The sequence below is a fragment of the Haliaeetus albicilla genome, chromosome 8 (genome assembly GCF_947461875.1).
Source record: "Haliaeetus albicilla chromosome 8, bHalAlb1.1, whole genome shotgun sequence".
In the NCBI taxonomy this organism is placed as follows: domain Eukaryota; kingdom Metazoa; phylum Chordata; class Aves; order Accipitriformes; family Accipitridae; genus Haliaeetus; species Haliaeetus albicilla.
Genome location: NC_091490.1, coordinates 33,975,968 through 33,994,333, shown reverse-complemented (window position 1 = coordinate 33,994,333; position 18,366 = coordinate 33,975,968). Strand labels below are relative to the sequence as shown.

At 51.5% G+C, this 18,366-nt stretch overlaps 1 protein-coding gene across 2 annotated transcripts in view; it reads left to right on the top strand.

Moving 5' to 3' along the window:
* Positions 1–18,366, top strand: part of ASTN1 (astrotactin 1) — a 64,266-nt gene that overhangs the window by 13,124 nt on the left and 32,776 nt on the right. For both annotated transcript variants that reach the window (XM_069789655.1, XM_069789654.1), the window contains exons 2-8: positions 8,030–8,217; positions 11,274–11,667; positions 12,497–12,643; positions 13,072–13,179; positions 14,285–14,434; positions 15,302–15,469; positions 15,676–15,760. In XM_069789655.1, coding sequence (XP_069645756.1) covers positions 8,030–8,217; positions 11,274–11,667; positions 12,497–12,643; positions 13,072–13,179; positions 14,285–14,434; positions 15,302–15,469; positions 15,676–15,760 — 1,240 coding nt within the window. The remainder of the gene's footprint in view (positions 1–8,029; positions 8,218–11,273; positions 11,668–12,496; positions 12,644–13,071; positions 13,180–14,284; positions 14,435–15,301; positions 15,470–15,675; positions 15,761–18,366) is intronic.

Here is an 18,366-nt window from a genome sequence, read left to right as displayed (position 1 = left end):
CATGGTCGGGCATCTCAACGCCTGGGGTCCCATCTTCATCCTCCTGAAGTCACCGGAGATTTTGCAGTAGCCAGGATGAGACCACAGGTAATTGCATCCATTGAAAGCAGCAGGGGGTCCTGCTGCTTTTGCTGCCCATGAAGCCAATCTGGAGAAGGTCTCTCGCGGTGATGGGCAGGTCTGTGCGGGTGAGAGGAGTGTCCCCAGGGCTGTGTCCTGCACCCACCAGCCCTGTCCCCTGGCCAGGCAGCTGGGCAAACAGCTCCTCGTGGGGAGGCTCTGTGCTCAGCGTGGTGCTTTGTGCCTCTGCTGGCTCTGCTGATTTATATAGATCATCAATATGACAATTATATACACCTGCAGATTTAATTACCTCCATTTTCGTCAGGCGGCGACAGATTTATGCCTCCATTCAGTTCCTGTAAATCTGAAACAAGCTTGACTAGACCCAAAAGTCCTCCCATTGATCACTGCGCACTGGCTGGTCTCTGGCCCTCTTGACAAGCTCTTCTTTCAAGAGTGATAAATTCAAGATGCACAGTTAACTTTTTCCCCTTCTACATGTTTCTTCCTTCTTCTTTTTTTATTTTTTTTCATTCTCCCCGTTATCTTTCAAAGCCTCTCCACAAACTTGAAAATGGAGCTTGAAATTGGGTAAGAGCTCCTAAGTACTGAAGAGTTTATGACATTAGACTGAGACAGCAGTAGCCTATGCCTGCCTTCTTCATCCCAGTATGGGGCCAGTGGTGAGGATTCGTCCTGCCGCCAAGACCAGCATTGGTCCCTCCAGGGGAGGTGAGAGGAAGAGAAGGATCGCCTCTTGATAAAACTCTTGGCCCTGCTGTTGGCAGGAGAGCAGACAGGGTTATTTCAATCCTGTTTCACCCCCTGGGAGGGCCACCTCGTCCCTCCCATGTCCCAGAAGACTGGCAGGTCCTGGCTCTCCCCCCAGGAGATGAGGAACGAGCGGTCGTGCTCGTTTCCTGTGCTGAGCATGAAAACGCCAAAATAATGTCTAATTTGCCCAACCTCTTGGCCTCGGCGCAACAAGCACTTAAACAAATTAGTCTGCAGGAGCGGGCTGAAGTTTACCCTTGAAGTGAAGTCCATGTCATCACTGTAATGCATCCTCCCCCACCCCCGCCTGTCCCACCTCCGCCGCTGCCTGACCTCGCCTGTACGATATGCTCCGATGTCTTGCTAAGTGCCTGGCAGATGGGCTGGAGTGGCTGGCCATTACCTTCCCTGCCAGCCCGCGATGGATATAAATAGCCCTTTGCCTCCCCATGAAAATCACTGGCTGGCTTGGAAAGCTGAAGGTAATCTTGGCAGGCGTCTTTGGTCTGTAGGGTCTGACGGCATGGAGGGCTGGGGTTTGGAGAGGGGGAGTTGCCAGCTGGGTGTTGATGAGCTGTCTTAATGGGAGAGAGCTGCCTTGGGGTCTCCTTCCCTCAGCAAGACAGCGCCTGGACGAGCAGAGGGTCTCAGCTGCTCCTGAAGGGACATGTGGATGTGGGACACGTCCTTGAAAGGTGGCCTGGGTAGCACCTACCTGGCTTTGCAGCCACCCTGCATCCCCCAGACACTGGGCAGTGTGGGGGGCAGCAGGTTTGTGGTCCCTTGGCATCTCCAGCCATAGCAAGTACCTGATAATTGGGGGAAAAATGCTAAAAATGCAGCATATATAGCGTGGTCCTTTCCCTAGTGCCAAGGTCTGTGCTGCAGGGATTTCTCAAGCTGGAATTTGTCTCTGGGCTGTCTGGCTCAATAGCCACTGGCAGCTCTGTCTTCCCTGAATTCGGTTCCTTTCTCAGTGCTTTCAGACTTTATGGTGGATGAAACAGAGCCTTTTGTTAGTTTTTACATACCTGATTCTTGCAAAGCAAGAAATAGTGAATAATCATTGCCTTTCCCACTGCTCCACTGGCTTCATGATTTTTATAGGCTTTTATCATGTCCCTGCTCAGTTGTTTGTTTTCCTTGCTGAAGAATCCTAATACAGTTGGTTTCTCCTCTCCACAAAGCCATTTGCAACATCTCATCTTCCTTGTACCCCTCCTCCAAACCTTCCAAACTTTGCCTCTTCTGTTATGAGATGGCTGACCTGAATACCACTTGCAGGATTTGAGATTGGCTTGCTTTCACCAAAGTTGCATTTCACCTGCCCACTTCCTTGCCCACTTTCCTCCAGTACTTCGCAGCTTTAGCTTTGAGGAGACTAAATTTAGCGTTGGTGACCAACTTTGTCATTCGCCTCCTCTTCTACAGCATTTCTGAACAGCCAAGGTCCTAACAAAGATCTCTGCGGGGCTTCTTGGTAACCTCCTTTCATTGTGAAAACTAACCTCTTACTCCTCCCCCACCTGGTGGGCTTCAAGAGGACTTTCCCTCTTATCCCAACCCCACTTTGGCGCTTTGGGAAACTTTGAGGGTGAATTTTGACAAGAACTCTTTGAAATGAGTCCATCAAACTGGATCACCCTTACCTACTGGCTTACAGTGTTGAGCGACCCATATTTACCCACGCACCTACTGGTTCCTCTAACAAACTGTCCAGGGCAGAAGTAGAATTTACTGGTCTGTAATTTCCGTGATGCACAAGAGCTTTTTAAAGCAATTGGGGTCTCCTCTGCCAAGTTTCGCTTCTCTGGTTGCTCACCCTTTCTGAGCGATAGCTGTTGTGTTAGTGGAGTCCAGCAGCTGTCCTCCTCCGCTGCTTGTAAGTGAGCACCATCTGGGCTGAGGGGTTCGTGCTCTCCATCTCACTGATTTTCTGGGAGGCGATTTAGCCAGGGCAGTAATTTTCCATGGCTGATTGGGAGTTTCTCCATCATTTGGGCTCTTTCCATAGAGACCTAGGTTTCCCTCTGGAAGAGGTGATGTGATGGCATTGCAGGGTGGGATATCAACTACAGATGTGGTCCTTTCTGCGGTTTATATATCAACCTTGCATCTTGTAGGTTGTTGTCACACATTCTCTTTATTTTGCTTTTGCTCACTGTTGTGGTGTGGGGCTTTGGGTTTTTTTTTACATGACTATGTCCCCCAAGTGTTGGTCCAGGAGCTGGATTTGTCTCTCTTCCCACATCTCCTCTGTAGTGCACAGTTACAGCAAATGGGCCCAGACTAACAAAACAGGAGTGAAAATCAAACACCAGCAAATGTCCCAGTCTGATCGTTGTTTTTCCCAGCTTTTGGTCAAAATTGACAAAAGCGGTGAAAAAATAACCTCGGAGGGGATGTTGTACAGGTGTCGTTGGGCACGTGCTTGTGTCTGCAGGGAAGAGCAGGGCGATGTGGCACATAGTGTTGTAAGGTCAGCAGCTGCAGAGCAAACCAGGTCAACTCAGCCCCATTAATGATGAATTGGTGTCCTTCGCTCTGGAAACGGCTGCACGGCACAATGTTGCTCCTAGAGTGATGGAGGGTTTTGTTGTTAAAGAAAGGCATGAATTAGGGCCATGGAATATTCAGGACAAAAATCCCAGTTCAAGGCTAAGGCATGGCTGCAGCTTTGAAATGTAATGATGACCTTCCTAAAAGCAAAGGCACCCTATGTTTCAAGGAGAAACCTGGTTAGCTGTCAGCCTTGCTATGACAGCTAAATGGCTTCACGTGTACCAGCCCCACATGCAGACGTCGTGGTGGGGTGATCTCTCTGACCTAGGCAGAGAGTGGCTTCAGATACAGCAGGAGCCTTTTCCTTGAGCCTTCAGGTTCTGCCATGTCTATGGGTCTTTTGGAAATTTTGCCCAAGGTGCCCTCTTCCATGAAGCAGGTTCCTAATAGACAAAGTGGGGTTTGTGTTTGCTGGTATGGAAAAGCTGGATTGTCTTGAAAAAGCAGAATGACCTACAGAATGAGCTGGTTTTCCTACCTGAGACTGGAGACGGGAAAAAAAATCCAAATAAAATATGGATAGTCAGTGATGAATGTGATATTTTTAAATGGGCCCATAAAAACATGAATATTATCCCATGAAAGTTGTGTCACAAAAACCTCAAAGTAAAAAAATATCAGAATATGTGTTTTGACATCTGAATTGATAGTAATCAAGGCCTGAGGTCCCAACAGAGAGTGCGAGCGGCTCATGGTGGGAAGGTCTCCTGAGTTACTTCAGACATTGGAGACCCTTGGAGGAGTACAAGGCCAGGGCTTGCTTTAGCTGAGTTAGAGCCCTTTAAAGGATGTGCGAGGTTTAGACACAGAGCAAAAGCCTTAGCTAATGGGGAACTTAAATAAAAACACAGTCAGGCTCCGGGTGGAAAATAAGCCAGGCTTAAATGTTAATGAGGAAATATAAGTCCAAGTCAAAATCTGCACTCTGCTGTATGAAATGGGTCTGCAGAGACTGGCATTATGGCAGAGTTCATTTGACTAATCGGAGGCATCTATTAGTGCAAAATGCTTGCAAATGGAAAGGAAAATTGTTCTGCCGGGTTTATTTTTTCATCAAAATGCTGGTGTGTGTTTTTAAGGAGAGTTGCTCTCTTTGTGTGCCACGATGCCAGGTCTTGGTGGGGCAATGAGGACACGGGAATGGGTCCATGTTGATGTTGGGCTCAGGGGCCACAGTTTCAGCATTGCACCAGCTCGGGTGCAGAATTGGGCTGCGGTGGAGGTGTTGCCTCCCAAAATTGGGAGATGCAGAGGTGTTGCCTCTAGAAGGACTGGGTTTGCTTTGGCTGGAACAGCTGTCCCTAGGGAAATGAGGTTATTTGGGATGATCAATAATGAAGCGGTATAAATCCAGCCACCTCCAGCAACTTCATCTGGACTTTCATCCTCTCCTCAGTTTGCTCCTCTACAACCTTCCCTACCCCCCCTTCCATCCCCCCAGATGGTCTGGGAGGGGAGCAGCCACGGCCCTTATGTTGAAAGCATCAGCTGGGGTCTTTGGAGGCTGCTGCTCCTGTAGGTATGAAGGACCTGGGCCACGTTTGATACCAGGTGAATGCAGCACAGCCTAATTAGTGGTCTCCTACTGTTATTAACCCCTGACTCAGGCAGGCTATTTTTTAACAGAGGTGCAAGAAGTTAATATTAGTGCTAATGGGTTCATATCCAAGGCTTTAATGAAAGCCATGCAGGGACCAGGTCTATCATCAATATCTTTCAAACTTTGAACTTGAAAGTATCCTCTCCCCCCTGCTTTTTTTTTTTTTTTTTTTTTGGCTTTCTGCCCACTTTCCTACCTCTTCTGGGGTCTCCTGGCCCCACAGTATGAGCTGGCCAGTAGGATTGGCACCTGCCAGCCCCATGGCAGAGCTGAGCCCCTATGGCACCCAGATAAATGGCCCCAATTGGCTTCATGGGTCACTGTAGCATCTCCCACCAGGTGATGAGATGTCTGCTTGGAGAGCAAGACAAAGATAAAAGTGGAATTCATTGGACTGGGAGAAGAGAGAGCAAAGCGATGCTGTGTTAGGGAGGAATCTTGGTCTTGGTCTTCATCTTTGTCTTGGTTGTCTTGTCTTGGTCTTGCTCTTGCTTGAACCAAACTCCAGGAGAACATCATAGGCACAGGAAAGCATTTATATGTACAATTTTTTTGAGCAGAAATGGAATGGGACAGGGGCAGCTGGGGTATTGCTACGACCTTTGAGGAGGAGGTCCAAGGTTGAAGCTCACTCATCCAGGTACTGCCTTCAAGAGCCTTTGCCCAGGGCAGGAGCAGAGACAGTGGAGCAGCCCTGTCCTGCAGTGTGATGGAGCGGTCATAGCCTGTCAGTTTGGGGTGATGGCAGTTGATTTCTGGGGTGGTTTTGTCTGTCTCTAACACTTCTAACTTGTGTGTGTTGCAGCTGCAGGGTTGTGTTGTGATGTTTGGTGGGAGAGGATAACGTACTCAGGCTCTGTGGCTGGATTGTGCTCTTTTAAAACAAGAATCAATTTTTTATTGAAATACATTTTTCTTTTTAAAAATAAGCCTGTTTAAATAAATTTGAAATTATGACAACCTATTTCAAGGCTTAAATTTACTATAATCTATTAATCATTTAAATAACTCCCATCAAGGAGTCCTCCTCAAATATTAATGAGCTGAAGGGTGCTGCTTTTTCAGTGATATGTCAGATCAGGGGGAAAACATCTTTAACTCTAGCTTTCTAAATGTCACAATGTCATATACTTAGTATCTATTATTTTCACTCTTTACAATGGAACAAATGCTGGTATTTACATTTTTCCAAATGTCAGTACGTTGAGTTCCTGTTGTGCATAAAAGCTCTTGCCTTAATTACTCCTAATTTCACGTTAGCAGGCAGGTGCGGGGAGAATATTTTCTTCCATTTGAGCTGGTTCATTTGAAGTTGAGAAGCCATAGGGAGTTGGGGAAGCAGGAAAGCTTGTTTTCCCCTTTCAGCCCATGAATAAAGACCAGGTGGGAGAGGAGGAGATCTGCTTTTTCAAACCCTCCTGGCTCCCAGGACCGGCTTTTCAAAGGGGCTCTGTGTGCCTAAACACGCAGCTCAGTGGTTAGAGGGAATTTCAAAAGTGCTTCTGGCTTCTTAGATGCTTTAACTCCCCTTGGTTTTGCTTCCTGGTGTCATCGAGGAGAGCTCAGCATCTCTCTGCTTGGGACACTCAAAGCGCACTGATTACCATCAGAAATATGGCCCGTGCTGAGCAGAAACAATCTGCCAATTCGCTCTCCGCGGCTAATGTTTCTTTTGATTAATCAAATCAGTTTGGGAGGATGAACCTGGTTCCTGATGCAGATTTTTCTCCCCCTCCCCAGTAGCTAGCTCACTTAAGGCAGCCTAATGAAATTAATTAACAGTAAATTTAAAATGTTGTTTTTCAGCACTGTAATTGAATTCCAGTTTTCATTTGAAGGCAGCATGAAACAAGCAAAATAAAGATGACAATCTGCAAAGCGAGCTGGGCTCTTTCCCACTGCCATCAAAACGCATGCCTACAAATGGCACGGAGTGGACGGGTCTGGCTGGATCGTTCCCATGGGGCAGAGACAGGAGGGAAAGCTGCATCTCGCTGGGAAGCTCATCACATTTTTAATGGTCATTCCAACAAATGCAACAGAAGCTTATATTTTCAGGAAAAAGAACTACTGGGCAAATGGCAGGCTTGAGCTGAGGGCTGAGATCAAGGTGATCTGAGATGGTGATCAAGGTGATCTGATCTGAGATGGAGGTGGTGTTTAAAACAGTGCCCGTCTCTCCTAGGGATGTGCTGGTGTCACCCTCCCTTTTGCTAAAAGCCAGCCGTAGGATGTCCCTGAAACTTTGGAGTCAGCCAGGTGAATTTGGTTTAATTAGGCATTTAGTGTCCTGCTGCACATGTTGTGTCCCTGTCCTCAGCTGCTCCTCCTGCTTGGGTGTCCTCTGCTGCCATCACTCCTCAGCCCAGCTCTGCTCATCTGTCCCACTACCCCCAAACCCTGAAGTTAAAGGTACCTGGGGAAAGTTGGGGTGTTTGGGCAGAAGGTGCAGGTACATCTGCAGATGTCAGGGCTGAGTCCTGTGTGCGGAGCCGTAAAAAATGGTTAGAGACAGAAAATCTCTGAATGCACCTCAATCAGAGCCATAGCTGCAGGTGCGATCGCAGCCACATGCATGTTTCTCCATTCGCAAAGGATGGGAAATACTTTCTGTCTGCAATAATTTGCGGCATGGTCCCAATGATCCCATTAGTGCTACCGAGAAGTTGTCCTATATCCTCTGCTCCCCACGGCTGGAGCTGTGTTTATCATGAAGCACGTGGGTGAAACCTGTCCAATTTAGGGCTGGAAGGATGCTGCCAGGATCCCAGGCTCTGGCCTCGAGATGCTGTCGGTAAGCGCTCTGTCCCTGCACCACATCTGGATTTTACCCAGAAATATGATTTTATTCCACTTTAATCCTTCAGGGTGTGGGTTGTGTAGGGGCAGCCATGGTGCTGGGAGGAGGTGACCAGAGGGAGCCTGCTCTCTGTGTCCCTTGGTCCCTCCACCCATTTTTGGGGAAGAGGCAAATGTCCCCCATCACCCCTCTCCTCCACATTTCCCGCATGACTGGCTTTGCTTTTGCAGAGATCTCGGGCAACACAGACGACATCCCACTGGTGCGCTGGCGGCAGCAGTGGCTGGAGAACGGCACGTTGCTGTTCCACATCCACCACCAAGACGGGGCCCCCAACCTGCCCGGCTTTGACCCCACAGACGAGCCCCAGACTGAGTCGGCAGAAGAGGAGCTGAGGATCCTCCACATCTCCGTCATGGTACGTGATGGAAAGGCAGCCCCTGTTTAGGTGTCCAGAAGCCTGTAGAAAATATAGGGGCTTTTGAAAAGCCATATATTTCCCCATCTGGCTCCAGCTGCCCTAGGATGGGGAACGGGGCCCACCTCTGGGGGCTGGTTAAGATGCCTTGGGCACCTCTCTGAATGATGCTGCATGCACGGTGCTTTAACATTGGGCTGCTTTAAACCTCTCCGTTGCAAATATGTTTGCAGGAACGCCTTTATCCCTGGAGGGTGCTGGCCTCTGAAGGTCTCAACCACCTTAACCCGGGGTTAATTCACATTGACTTGGTCAGGAGCCCTTTGCCCTGTGGATGGTGCCCAGCACCCGCTGCTCCGGCACGCGGCGGGTGTCACGGTGCCACTGGGTGCTGTCACCACCACTTTTATCAGAGCTGCAGCCCCGTGGCCATGGTTTCGCAGTGTGCAGTAAGCAAGAGCATCCCATGCGCGGGGGCTGCACAGCTTTTCTCCTCCCCCCAGATATGCGGGGATGAGGCTTTGATGGCAGAGAAAGGAGGGTGAGACAGAGATCTGTGTGCTGGAGGTGGATCTGTGGTTTGTTGGTTGTTTCTTTTTGTTATGTTGGAAAAAATTTGAAGAATCTGACAATTTTTGTGCCACTGGAAGATAATTAGCCGGAGACAATGTGTTGCCGAGGCCGCAAACAGGCTGTTTAATGGTGCCTATCCTAATGAGAGCGTCAATAGCTCTTCCAGATTGCAGCCCCAGGCCAGGTTTCTCCTCCATCATTTGTGCGTGATTAGTCTGGAGGAAAAAAACCAAAACACTGGGAAAGCCATCCCCAAAAACATTTTGCATGGTTATCTTTTTTTTTATTGTCCGTTCCCAGCTGCTCCTGAGAGGGTGCATCACCTCTGGAGAGGCTGGCCCCACTCTGCCACAGTGGTCTTGGTCTTCTTGGTTACCTCTGAATCCCAAGATTGAGACGGGAGTGCCTGAAACAAGGCTTATTATCGAGCTGACGAAAAGGATGTCTGCAACTCATTGCTCTCGTACCAAAATGTGTAAATACAGATTGCATCCTCCCTCTCCCCCTTTCTCCTCATCACTCTCAGCTCTGCTCCAGCAGCATCCTTATGGCCTGACAAATAGAAGTTGGCTTTTGTGCCAGGAGTCAGGATCACATGGACTTTTCAAGGCTGATTTTCTTTCTTTCCCATGTGGTTGCCAAGAGAAGGAGTGAGGGGTTGTATCCATCATGGCAGCGGTCCGCACGTGGACTGCGTGAGAAGCGCTCCTGCGCCCGTCCAGTGCAGGGCTCCTCTCACAGCCATTGTGCGAGTGGCGGGTTGAGGGGGGATGAAGGCAAAATGGGTTTTCTGTGCTCCAATGGAGAGGAACCAGGGGTCTGAGGTGATAATCTGACCCCCTCCAAAGAGCAGTGGGTGGAGGGGCTCAAGCTCTGGTTTTCATCTTCATCTTAGGTGGCCACAGGCTGCTTTTCCTCAGGGATAGTTTTTGCTCTCAGACTATCAGGACAGAAGAAATTCAGTTTCAATTATATAACAGGTCTTTTTTGAGAACCCACAGACACAGTCCTAAACAAATGGGCACCCACCTGACTCGAGCTCCAGCTTGCTCTCCCTTGTTTACCACCACAGGCATATGGCAGAGCTCTCTGGTGTTTGGGGGATTTAATGTGCATACAGAGGAAAGCAAAGGAAAGCCAGGAAGGCCCCAGTATTACTCCCACCTGCTTGTCACCCCATCTGCAGGTGGACCCTTCCCCAGGGTGATGGAGAGCCATGACATGGGAGGCCATCTCCGGTGGCGATGGGGATAGCCCACACTTATTTAGGGATCAGAGCAACTCAAAGGGATTTGAATGTGATAGAGAATTGGCCCTGACTTTATCACTAAAAAACTCAGTATGAACACGGCCAGAAATTAATCCAGTGCCAGTTTTCAGCCCCAGCGAGAGATCTCCCATCCTCCTTGCTGCAGGCTCCTGGCCAGAGAGACGTCGCATGCCAGCCAGCCCCCACCCCTCTGCTAGACTGCTTGTCTCCTTAATCACTGGAGTTTCTTTGTTTTTTCTTTCCTTTTTTTTAAAGAAAGTTTGGAAAGAGGCTGTGAGGGTGCGTCGCAGCTCTGTCATCCTGGGAATGAAAGATGGTTAACCTGTAATGGCCATTAGAGCTCCTTTTCCAGCTGTCTCTCCTGCTTCTTATTCAATAATTCCCTTAATGTTTTATCCTAATGGAGCAGCTTATTACTAATATTTTATTTTATCAAGATCACCTATTGCATAGAAAAGAGGAGGGGGACCAGAGCCATGGATGGACATGGAGCTGTTAGCTTGCTCTGCATGATGATGATGATGATTAGTAGTAGTAGTATTATTAAGTAGCAGATTGGGTGTAAAGGGCCAGCTTGGGCTTTCATCTTGCTGCCTCTATCTGTGTGCAGTGACGATGTCTCTGCAGGAGGGTGACCTTGGGCAGGGTGAGGGTGGTGAGGTGGCAGGGCTGGGTGCAATTTTGGGGTCCATCTCTGTGGGGCAGGAGCTTTTTCAGTCTCTTCCCCCTTGGTGTTCCCCAAACAACGCTTCAGTCATCTGGCTGTCTCGAGCCTTGATCTCCTTTAATCCGTGCTGCAATTTCTGCAGGATACCCTGGGAAAATCTCCCAAGATTGAGAGTGACAGCCCTGAAACTGGTTGGAAATGGGTCAGAAAAAGTTGCCTGTAGGAGCGTTTGCCTGAATAAATCTGATATCTGCTTTCACAGACGTGTCGTGAGAGAGTGAAACTAAACACTCTCTGCTTTAAATGCTGCTTTTTCATGCCTCAGTGGTGACTTCAAAGCTGGTCCAGATTGAGGCAGGCTTCAACTGGGAGCGCTTGGCCAAATCTGGGCGCTCCCTGTGCCAGCACCCTTTTATTGGCATGACTGGGCTCCTCTCGCCATTGCCTTTGCTTTGGCCAGCCCGGAGCATCCTTGGGGTGTTTGCATCCCTGGGCCATGGCTGGCGCAGGTCCCTGGCTGAGCCCTGCTTGTGTTTGTGCCCCCAGGGAGGGATGATCGCCCTTCTGCTCTCCATCCTCTGCCTGGTGATGATCCTCTACACCCGCCGGCGGTGGTGCAAGCGGCGCAGAGTGCCGCAGCCCCAGAAAAGTGCCAGTGCTGAGGCAGCCAACGAGATCCACTACATCCCCTCGGTGCTGATCGGGGGCCACGGGCGGGAGAGCCTGCGCAACGCCCGTGTGCAGGGCCACAACTCCAGCGGGACGCTCAGCATCCGCGAGACCCCTATCCTGGACGGCTACGAGTATGACATCACCGACCTACGGCACCACCTCCAGCGTGAGTGCATGAACGGCGGGGAGGACTTCGCCAGCCAGGTCACCCGCACCCTGGACTCACTGCAGGGCTGCAATGAGAAGGCCAGCATGGACCTCACACCAGGTGGGGATGGGACAGGGCGGCATGGACTTAGCTGAGTCCTTTCCAACTCATCTTCTCTCTATCATTCCATACACATATTTTCCCTTGAGTATTTTCCCCGTTTCTCTGGGTTTTTGTTGTGTGTGAGATGCTGGTGGCACTCTGAAGGTGCTTCCATTGCTCAGAGACCTTGCAGCCAGTTGAGAGCAGTCCCTGCTGAGTGGGACGTGGCTGGGACAATGTGGGGTGGAGCTCTGAAGGGGAGGACTGTGATTCCCGTGCCCTGATGGAGAACCAGAATGGTGTATCCTCCAAGCTACCCCATGGTGACCCCCAAAATTCCCTTCTATATCCCAGGATTTCTGGTGTCTTCTTCAGCTGAGGTTTTTAGTATCAAAATGATACTTGCCATCAGTATGATTCAGAGTTAACACTGTCTTCTCATCACCAGCAGGGATTCTTTGAAGCTTGTAACACACTTGGTTATTGGCCATATTGCCAACTGAGGCATCCAACTGGAGCCTTCTCAACTGAGATGTGGTTTGGGAAGACCATGGTGTGGTTCCTATAGCTCTCCAGGGGTTTTCTTTACAGACCTGGGTATGCAGAAGTGCCTGAGAGGCTGAATGTTAGATCTCAGCTTTTGGCTAGCTTGGTGGAGGTGGCGGGTCCCTTCAAGCTTTGAGATGCTCATGAGGGTGCACTGGGGGCAGCTCGGCCCATTGGCCACGGCACCCTGGTCGCCTCATGCAGATGCTGGAGATGGATCCAAGGAAATCTTTTTCTCGCCTTCCTCTTTTTAAAAAATCTTTATCCCTGAAAGATTTTGCCTTCGATTCTATCTGCTCAGGCAGCGATAACGCCAAGCTGTCCCTGATGAACAAGTACAAGGACAACATCATTGCCACGAGCCCCGTGGACTCGAACCATCAGCAAGCCACGCTGCTGTCCCACACCTCCAGCAGCCAGCGCAAGCGCATCAACAACAAAGCACGAGGTAGGGGGGGTCCCGGGAGGGATGGGGTGCTCTGAGCTTCCAGCCACCCAAGCTCCAGCAACTCACCCTCGTGGAGACATAGGGCCAGCGAGAGCATGGAAAGGAGGGTTTGGGTGGAGGGAAGCAGAAAAAGGGTGTCTGCAAGGATGCAAATGATGTTGGGTTGGTTGGTTGCAAAGATGCAGAGGGTGTTTGCCACGGTAAATATTTTATGATACTGGCACAGCCTCCGGAAAAGTTGCAAGGTAATGGGAGCCGTGACAGGGGGCATGGTTGTGTGTGGCGGGAAGGGGTGTCCCTGCTGTGTCCAGCAGACGCGGCTCCTGGTCTTCAAGGCAAGGCTTGCCCTGAAAGGGTGATGTAGGACGCAGCAGCTTGGAGTAACATGGTGCCAGCCCTACCGTGACCACACTTGGTGTCTCCTGCAGCCGGCTCAGCGTTTCTCAACCCTGAGGGGGACTCGGGGACGGAAGCAGACACCGATCCCCAGCTGACCTTCTACACGGATCCCTCAAGGAGCCGGAGGCGCAGCCGAGGTGAGTGCGGGCACAGAGGTGGGCAGCAAGCTGTGGCCCCCTTGCCTTGTTTGCCATCACCTCTCTAGGTTCGGAGACTTTCCATGGGCAAAAGATGGAAACCCAAGCATGATCCGGGCTGCTATGGGCAGGTGCCGGTCCCTGCTCCCGTAGCGGGCTGCTGCTGCTCTCCAGTGGAGTTTCTCAGCAGAGAATGAAATATATTCTGATTTTTTGCTGGAGGCTTCTGCTGAGCTCTGGTGTGTATTAATGAGTAACACACTTCAAAGGCTGGCCCATGAGCTCCCGTGCTGCTTCTCAGCACAGTGCTGCTGTGGGTTTTCTCTGGCACCGTACGTGTATGAGCTGTATGTGCAGCAGGGGATGGGGACAGGCTTGGTCCCCAGGCAAGAGTCTCACCCCGCTGCCCTGCACCATCCCTCTGGGAGGTTTTCTCCTCCGGGGAGAGTTTGTGTCTGTTTTCCCTCACTGAGCCTTGTTTGCTGGACGGTGCCTTGTTTTTCTGGGAGTGGTGGGACTGGGAGCCATCTCCTTCGCCCCCAGTGCCCGTGCTGGGTGCTGAGAGGCTGGTTCAGGCTTTGTCTCTGCAGGGGATAGCTCAGCCTCCAGCCAGCTTTTTCCACTCAGCTTCTTCAGCTGAGAGATTAAAAGTCAAAGACCTACATGCCTTTAGCAGTTAGGGCTCTCCTGTGCTTTTTCAAAGGCATCTAGGAGGCTGTTGTCATGGCAAAATTAACCTGAGAGAAGTGCTGAGAAGAAGGAAGGGGGGAAAAAAAGGATATTGCATTTCTTCTCCTCAAGATCTCTGCTCTGCTTTAAAGTCCTGCTGCTGCAAAGGTCTCAGCGTGCTGCGGTGCAGGGGTGTGGGAGAGCCCAGTCTGAGGGGGCTCAAGGAGACCCCGGCTGCAGCAGGCAGAAGGGAGTGTCCCACAGCAAAAGCTGCTTCATGCTCTTGAAAATTCAAAGCAATGCTGCTTGATTGGATTGCCACTGGATTTCCAGGGGGTCGGGCAGGGTATCTGCACCCTGAGGTCTCCTGTCAGCACCCCAAGATCTTCCTGGGTCCCCCAGGTCTCAGGTTTGACTGTGCTTTTGTGTTTTTCAGTGGGGTCCCCCCGGAGCCCTGTGAACAAGACCACACTGACCCTCATCAGCGTGACGAGCTGCATCATCAGCCTGGTGTGCTCTTCCCACATGAGCTGCCCCCTTGTTGTCAAGATCACCCTCCACGTCCCTGAGCACCTCATTGCTGATGGTGAGCACCCCACGGTCTTACCCACCCCCTCCTGCCCCATTCTGTAAGCTGTGATGGAGGGGAGGAGAGGATGATGAAGAGGACAGTTGTGGGATGGAGGGTACCAGTGCAGCACAGAGGGGATGGGCGTGGGATGGAGGGGATGGGCACAGGACAGAGGGGATGGGTGGAGGACAGAGGTGGCTGTTGTGGGATGAAGGGGATGGATGCAGGATGGAGGGGACAGTGGTGAGATGGAGGGTACCAGTGTGGGAGTGAGGGATGGAGGAGTACAAGGTGGAGGGGAGGGGCACAGGACAGAGGAGACGGACACAGGACAGAGATGGCTGTCATGGGACAGAGGTGATGGGTGCAGGATGGAGGGGACAGGTGTGGGATAGAGGGTACCAGTGTGGGACACAGGAGATGGGTGCAGGATGGATGGGATGGGCACAGGACCGAGGGGACCATTGTGGGACAGAGGGGACGGGCATGGGATGGAGGGGATGGGTATGGGATGGCATGGACCATCATGGGATGAAGGACATCAGTGTGGGACAGAGGGGACAGGCGTGGGACTGAGGGGATGGGTGTGGGATGGTGGCGGCTGTTGTGGGACAGAGGGGAGAGGTACAGGATGGAGGGGGCTGTCACGGGATGGAGGAGACAGGCATGGCATGGAGAGGGCCATCGTAGGGCAGAGGGGATGGGCACAGGACAGACGGATTAATTGTGAAACAGAGGGGGCTGTTGCAGAACAGAGGGCACTGTCTCAGGATGGAGGGGATGGACAGGGGATGGAGGGATCCATCACGAGATGGAGGGGACCATCGCAGGATGCAGGGGAGAACAGTGCATTGCCACCGCTAACTCCCCTCCCGGCGGCAGGGAGCCGGTTCATCCTGCTGGAGGGGAGCCAGCTGGATGCCAGCGACTGGCTGAACCCGGCGCAGGTCGTCCTCTTCTCCCAGCAAAACTCCAGCGGGCCCTGGGCCCTGGACCTCTGCGCCCGGCGCCTCCTTGACCCCTGCGAGCACCAGTGTGACCCCGAGACTGGTAGGCGGCCAGGCAGTCGGGGTGGGTTTGGGAGCTCACCTCTGCCTGCTCAACCCGGCTTTGGTGGGAAGATGCTTTCTCGCCTTGCTCCACATGCAAGAGCAGAGCTGCTGGGTGCCTCGGTTGGCTCCAGGCTGGGTTTGGCAGGGAAGCATGTGGAAAGCCTTGTCCTTCGGTGTCCTTCATGTCCCCCCCTCTCTCCATAGGTGAGTGTCTCTGCTACGAGGGCTACATGAAGGACCCCGTGCATAAACATCTCTGCATCCGGAATGAGTGGGGAACGAACCAGGGGTGAGTGTGCCTGCAGCAGCATGCCCAGGCTTGGACTGTCCTTGCATGAGCTACTCAGCTTCAACAGCAGTGTAGCAGCACTGTGGCAAATCGTCTTACGTGAAAGAGTTAGAGGAGTCTCAGTGAATCGTAAGGTCAGCACATGGCTGGGCTCTGCAGCAGGTCTGTGGGAGGCAAGGAATTCTATTCTTTGAAGTAATCAGAGATGATGTAAAAGAGGCCATTGCTAGGTTTCAGAGTAAACACCCCCTGGAGAAGATCAAAGCTGCTCCTCTTCCCCTTGTAAGCACTCTCCTTGACATCCTGCGCTTCATGGGGCTTTCGGTTTGGGTGTACGAGGCATCAGAGGAGGGCTGAGGTCGAGCTACGGTCCTCAGTGGAGGAGGGAGGCTGTGGAATGGGTATGGGCAGGTTAGATGCTTCGATGCCATGGCCTGAGGGAACAGTGTATTCGCCATCTGCTCCACAGCTTTACACCCCTGGAAGTGCAAAGGGAAATTTTTCTGATGTTTTGGCAGCAATTTGGTGGGGGATCCCAAACATTCCCATCTCTCTCTGACCCTCAGGGGATGCTCCTTCTGGTCCTCAACACTCATGGGTCTCTGATGTGCAGATGGGAACTTCCAGGGATGGCTGGAGGTAGTGTACAGAAAGCCAAGACACCCCCAAAACCAGAGGCCCCACGTGCACCGGCACCTCCAACCCCCTTTTTCCTCCCTTCGTCTCGTTGTGCCGCTGCTGGATCGGCAGCCCCGCGCATGGCAGGACGCCTTCTCTGAAGTCATTAGTCTTCACAGCAGGAAGAGAAAATCATCAAAGGCTGGGCTTGGCGGCACCCCCGCCGTGCTGCTGCACTGGAGGATGGCAGCCATGGGGGGCTGCCCCCGCCGGCCAGCCCCCAGCTGCATCCCTTTGAACTGGGGCCCGGGGAGAGCACGGCTGCTCTGTCTCCAGCCCCCTCTGTTGTTGGTTTGGTTTTTTTTTTTTTTTCATTTTAAAAGCAATTGAGCAATTAAATCCAGTGTGGAGCACCGGCTGTGGGAGACAAGGGCGGCCGTCGTTGTGGGTGCCTTGAGCCAGGCTGGGGACAGGGTGATGCTCATGAGACAGTTGACCCCGTGCTGGGGATGTGCTGAATGGTGTGGTCAGAGTCCCCACACCACTGCGAGGTACCACAGGGAAAATACAGGCAGAAATACAGCTCCCTGCCCTGTTTGTCCCCAGGGGACAAGTGTCTGACAGGGATGTCCCCAGCTCCTCTGTGCCCATCTAATAAGAGGCACTGAGCAATGGGGACTCGGGCGTGGGAGGGGGTATTTCCCCTGCGGGGGACTTCCCTGTTTGGGGATGTGTTGAGTATCTCATAGTGGGTTGGAAAGAGCCCATGGCCACCCATGACCGCACATGGCTTTGGTGCCAGCCTGTGCCTCCATCAGAGCTACCAGCAGTGTGCTGGAGCCACCACCTTGCAAAAAGCAAGAAGGCAAATGACTTTGTCCATTGAGGCGGATAGTAGAAATGAATAAGCACAGGTGCAGAAGCATTTGCTGCCTTCCCCTCTGCTTTTCCTTTGCTCCTGGGCATGGAACTGCAGCATCACACTTTTCCTCCCATGCACATTGCTTTTCTCTAGCTTCTTCCTGATCTAGCTGCTCCATTGTCTAAATCAAAAGTGGAGAAGAAGTTGCTTTCAGGTGAATTGGGAAAAAATATAGGTGGTAACAAACAGGAGAGAAGACAAGGGCAGGAAGGAAAAATCCATTCCTGCAGCCCTCTGCACCTGTTCGCAGTTCCGGACCCAGGTTTAGTCTCAGCAATGCCAACCTGACAGGTACTCTGAACCCACTCCATTCCTCCAGGGGATTTGGGGAAGCTTTTCAGACCCAGCTCCATCCTGATGCCCCCATGGGAGCCTTCTCCATGCTCATGCTCGAACCTCTGCTTTTCCTCCTGCAATAGTGTTCATACCTGACCAGGATACATGTTGTCTCGGGTCTTTTCTTATATACCAAAGTTGGCTATGACAAATTATACGCAGCATTTCCAACATACTTTTCTGTTTGGGGCAGAGAAACCTAGCAGATCTCTTTTTCCCCAAGGTGCAACACAGTCCTAGACCATGGTGGGGCCGTCAAAGTCCTGCCCTTCTCTGGGCTCTCAAGAAGGCTCCAATGCTGCAGTGTCAGGACTTTTTCAGCACCACCCTTTGAGACCTCCTCTCTCAAGCTGTTTGAAACCAGGGTCGTTTTGTGTTTCTTCCTTGAACTTGTCAGATTTTTGTTTCAGAAAATGGTAGCAGCTGAAATAATTTACAGGGGCTCTTGAAAGCACGTCCACGCTAAGCATCGTAATGCCAAGGCCAGCTTGATGTTCAGTGAGGATTCTTCTGCTCTGCGATCTGTTTCTGATGTCCAGGTGCTGCTTGGTGCAGCTCTGCCTGCAAGGGCTTGTGATGGTGGAGGTGTCTTCTACCTGTCCAAGGTGTCCCTTGTGAACCCTTGGCCTCCACAAGGTCATGTCTGTGATGAACTCTCTTTGTTCCAGCGGAACCATCTTGTCAGAGCCCATTTAACTGAATAACTTGTAATTTTAACGTGGTATTTATG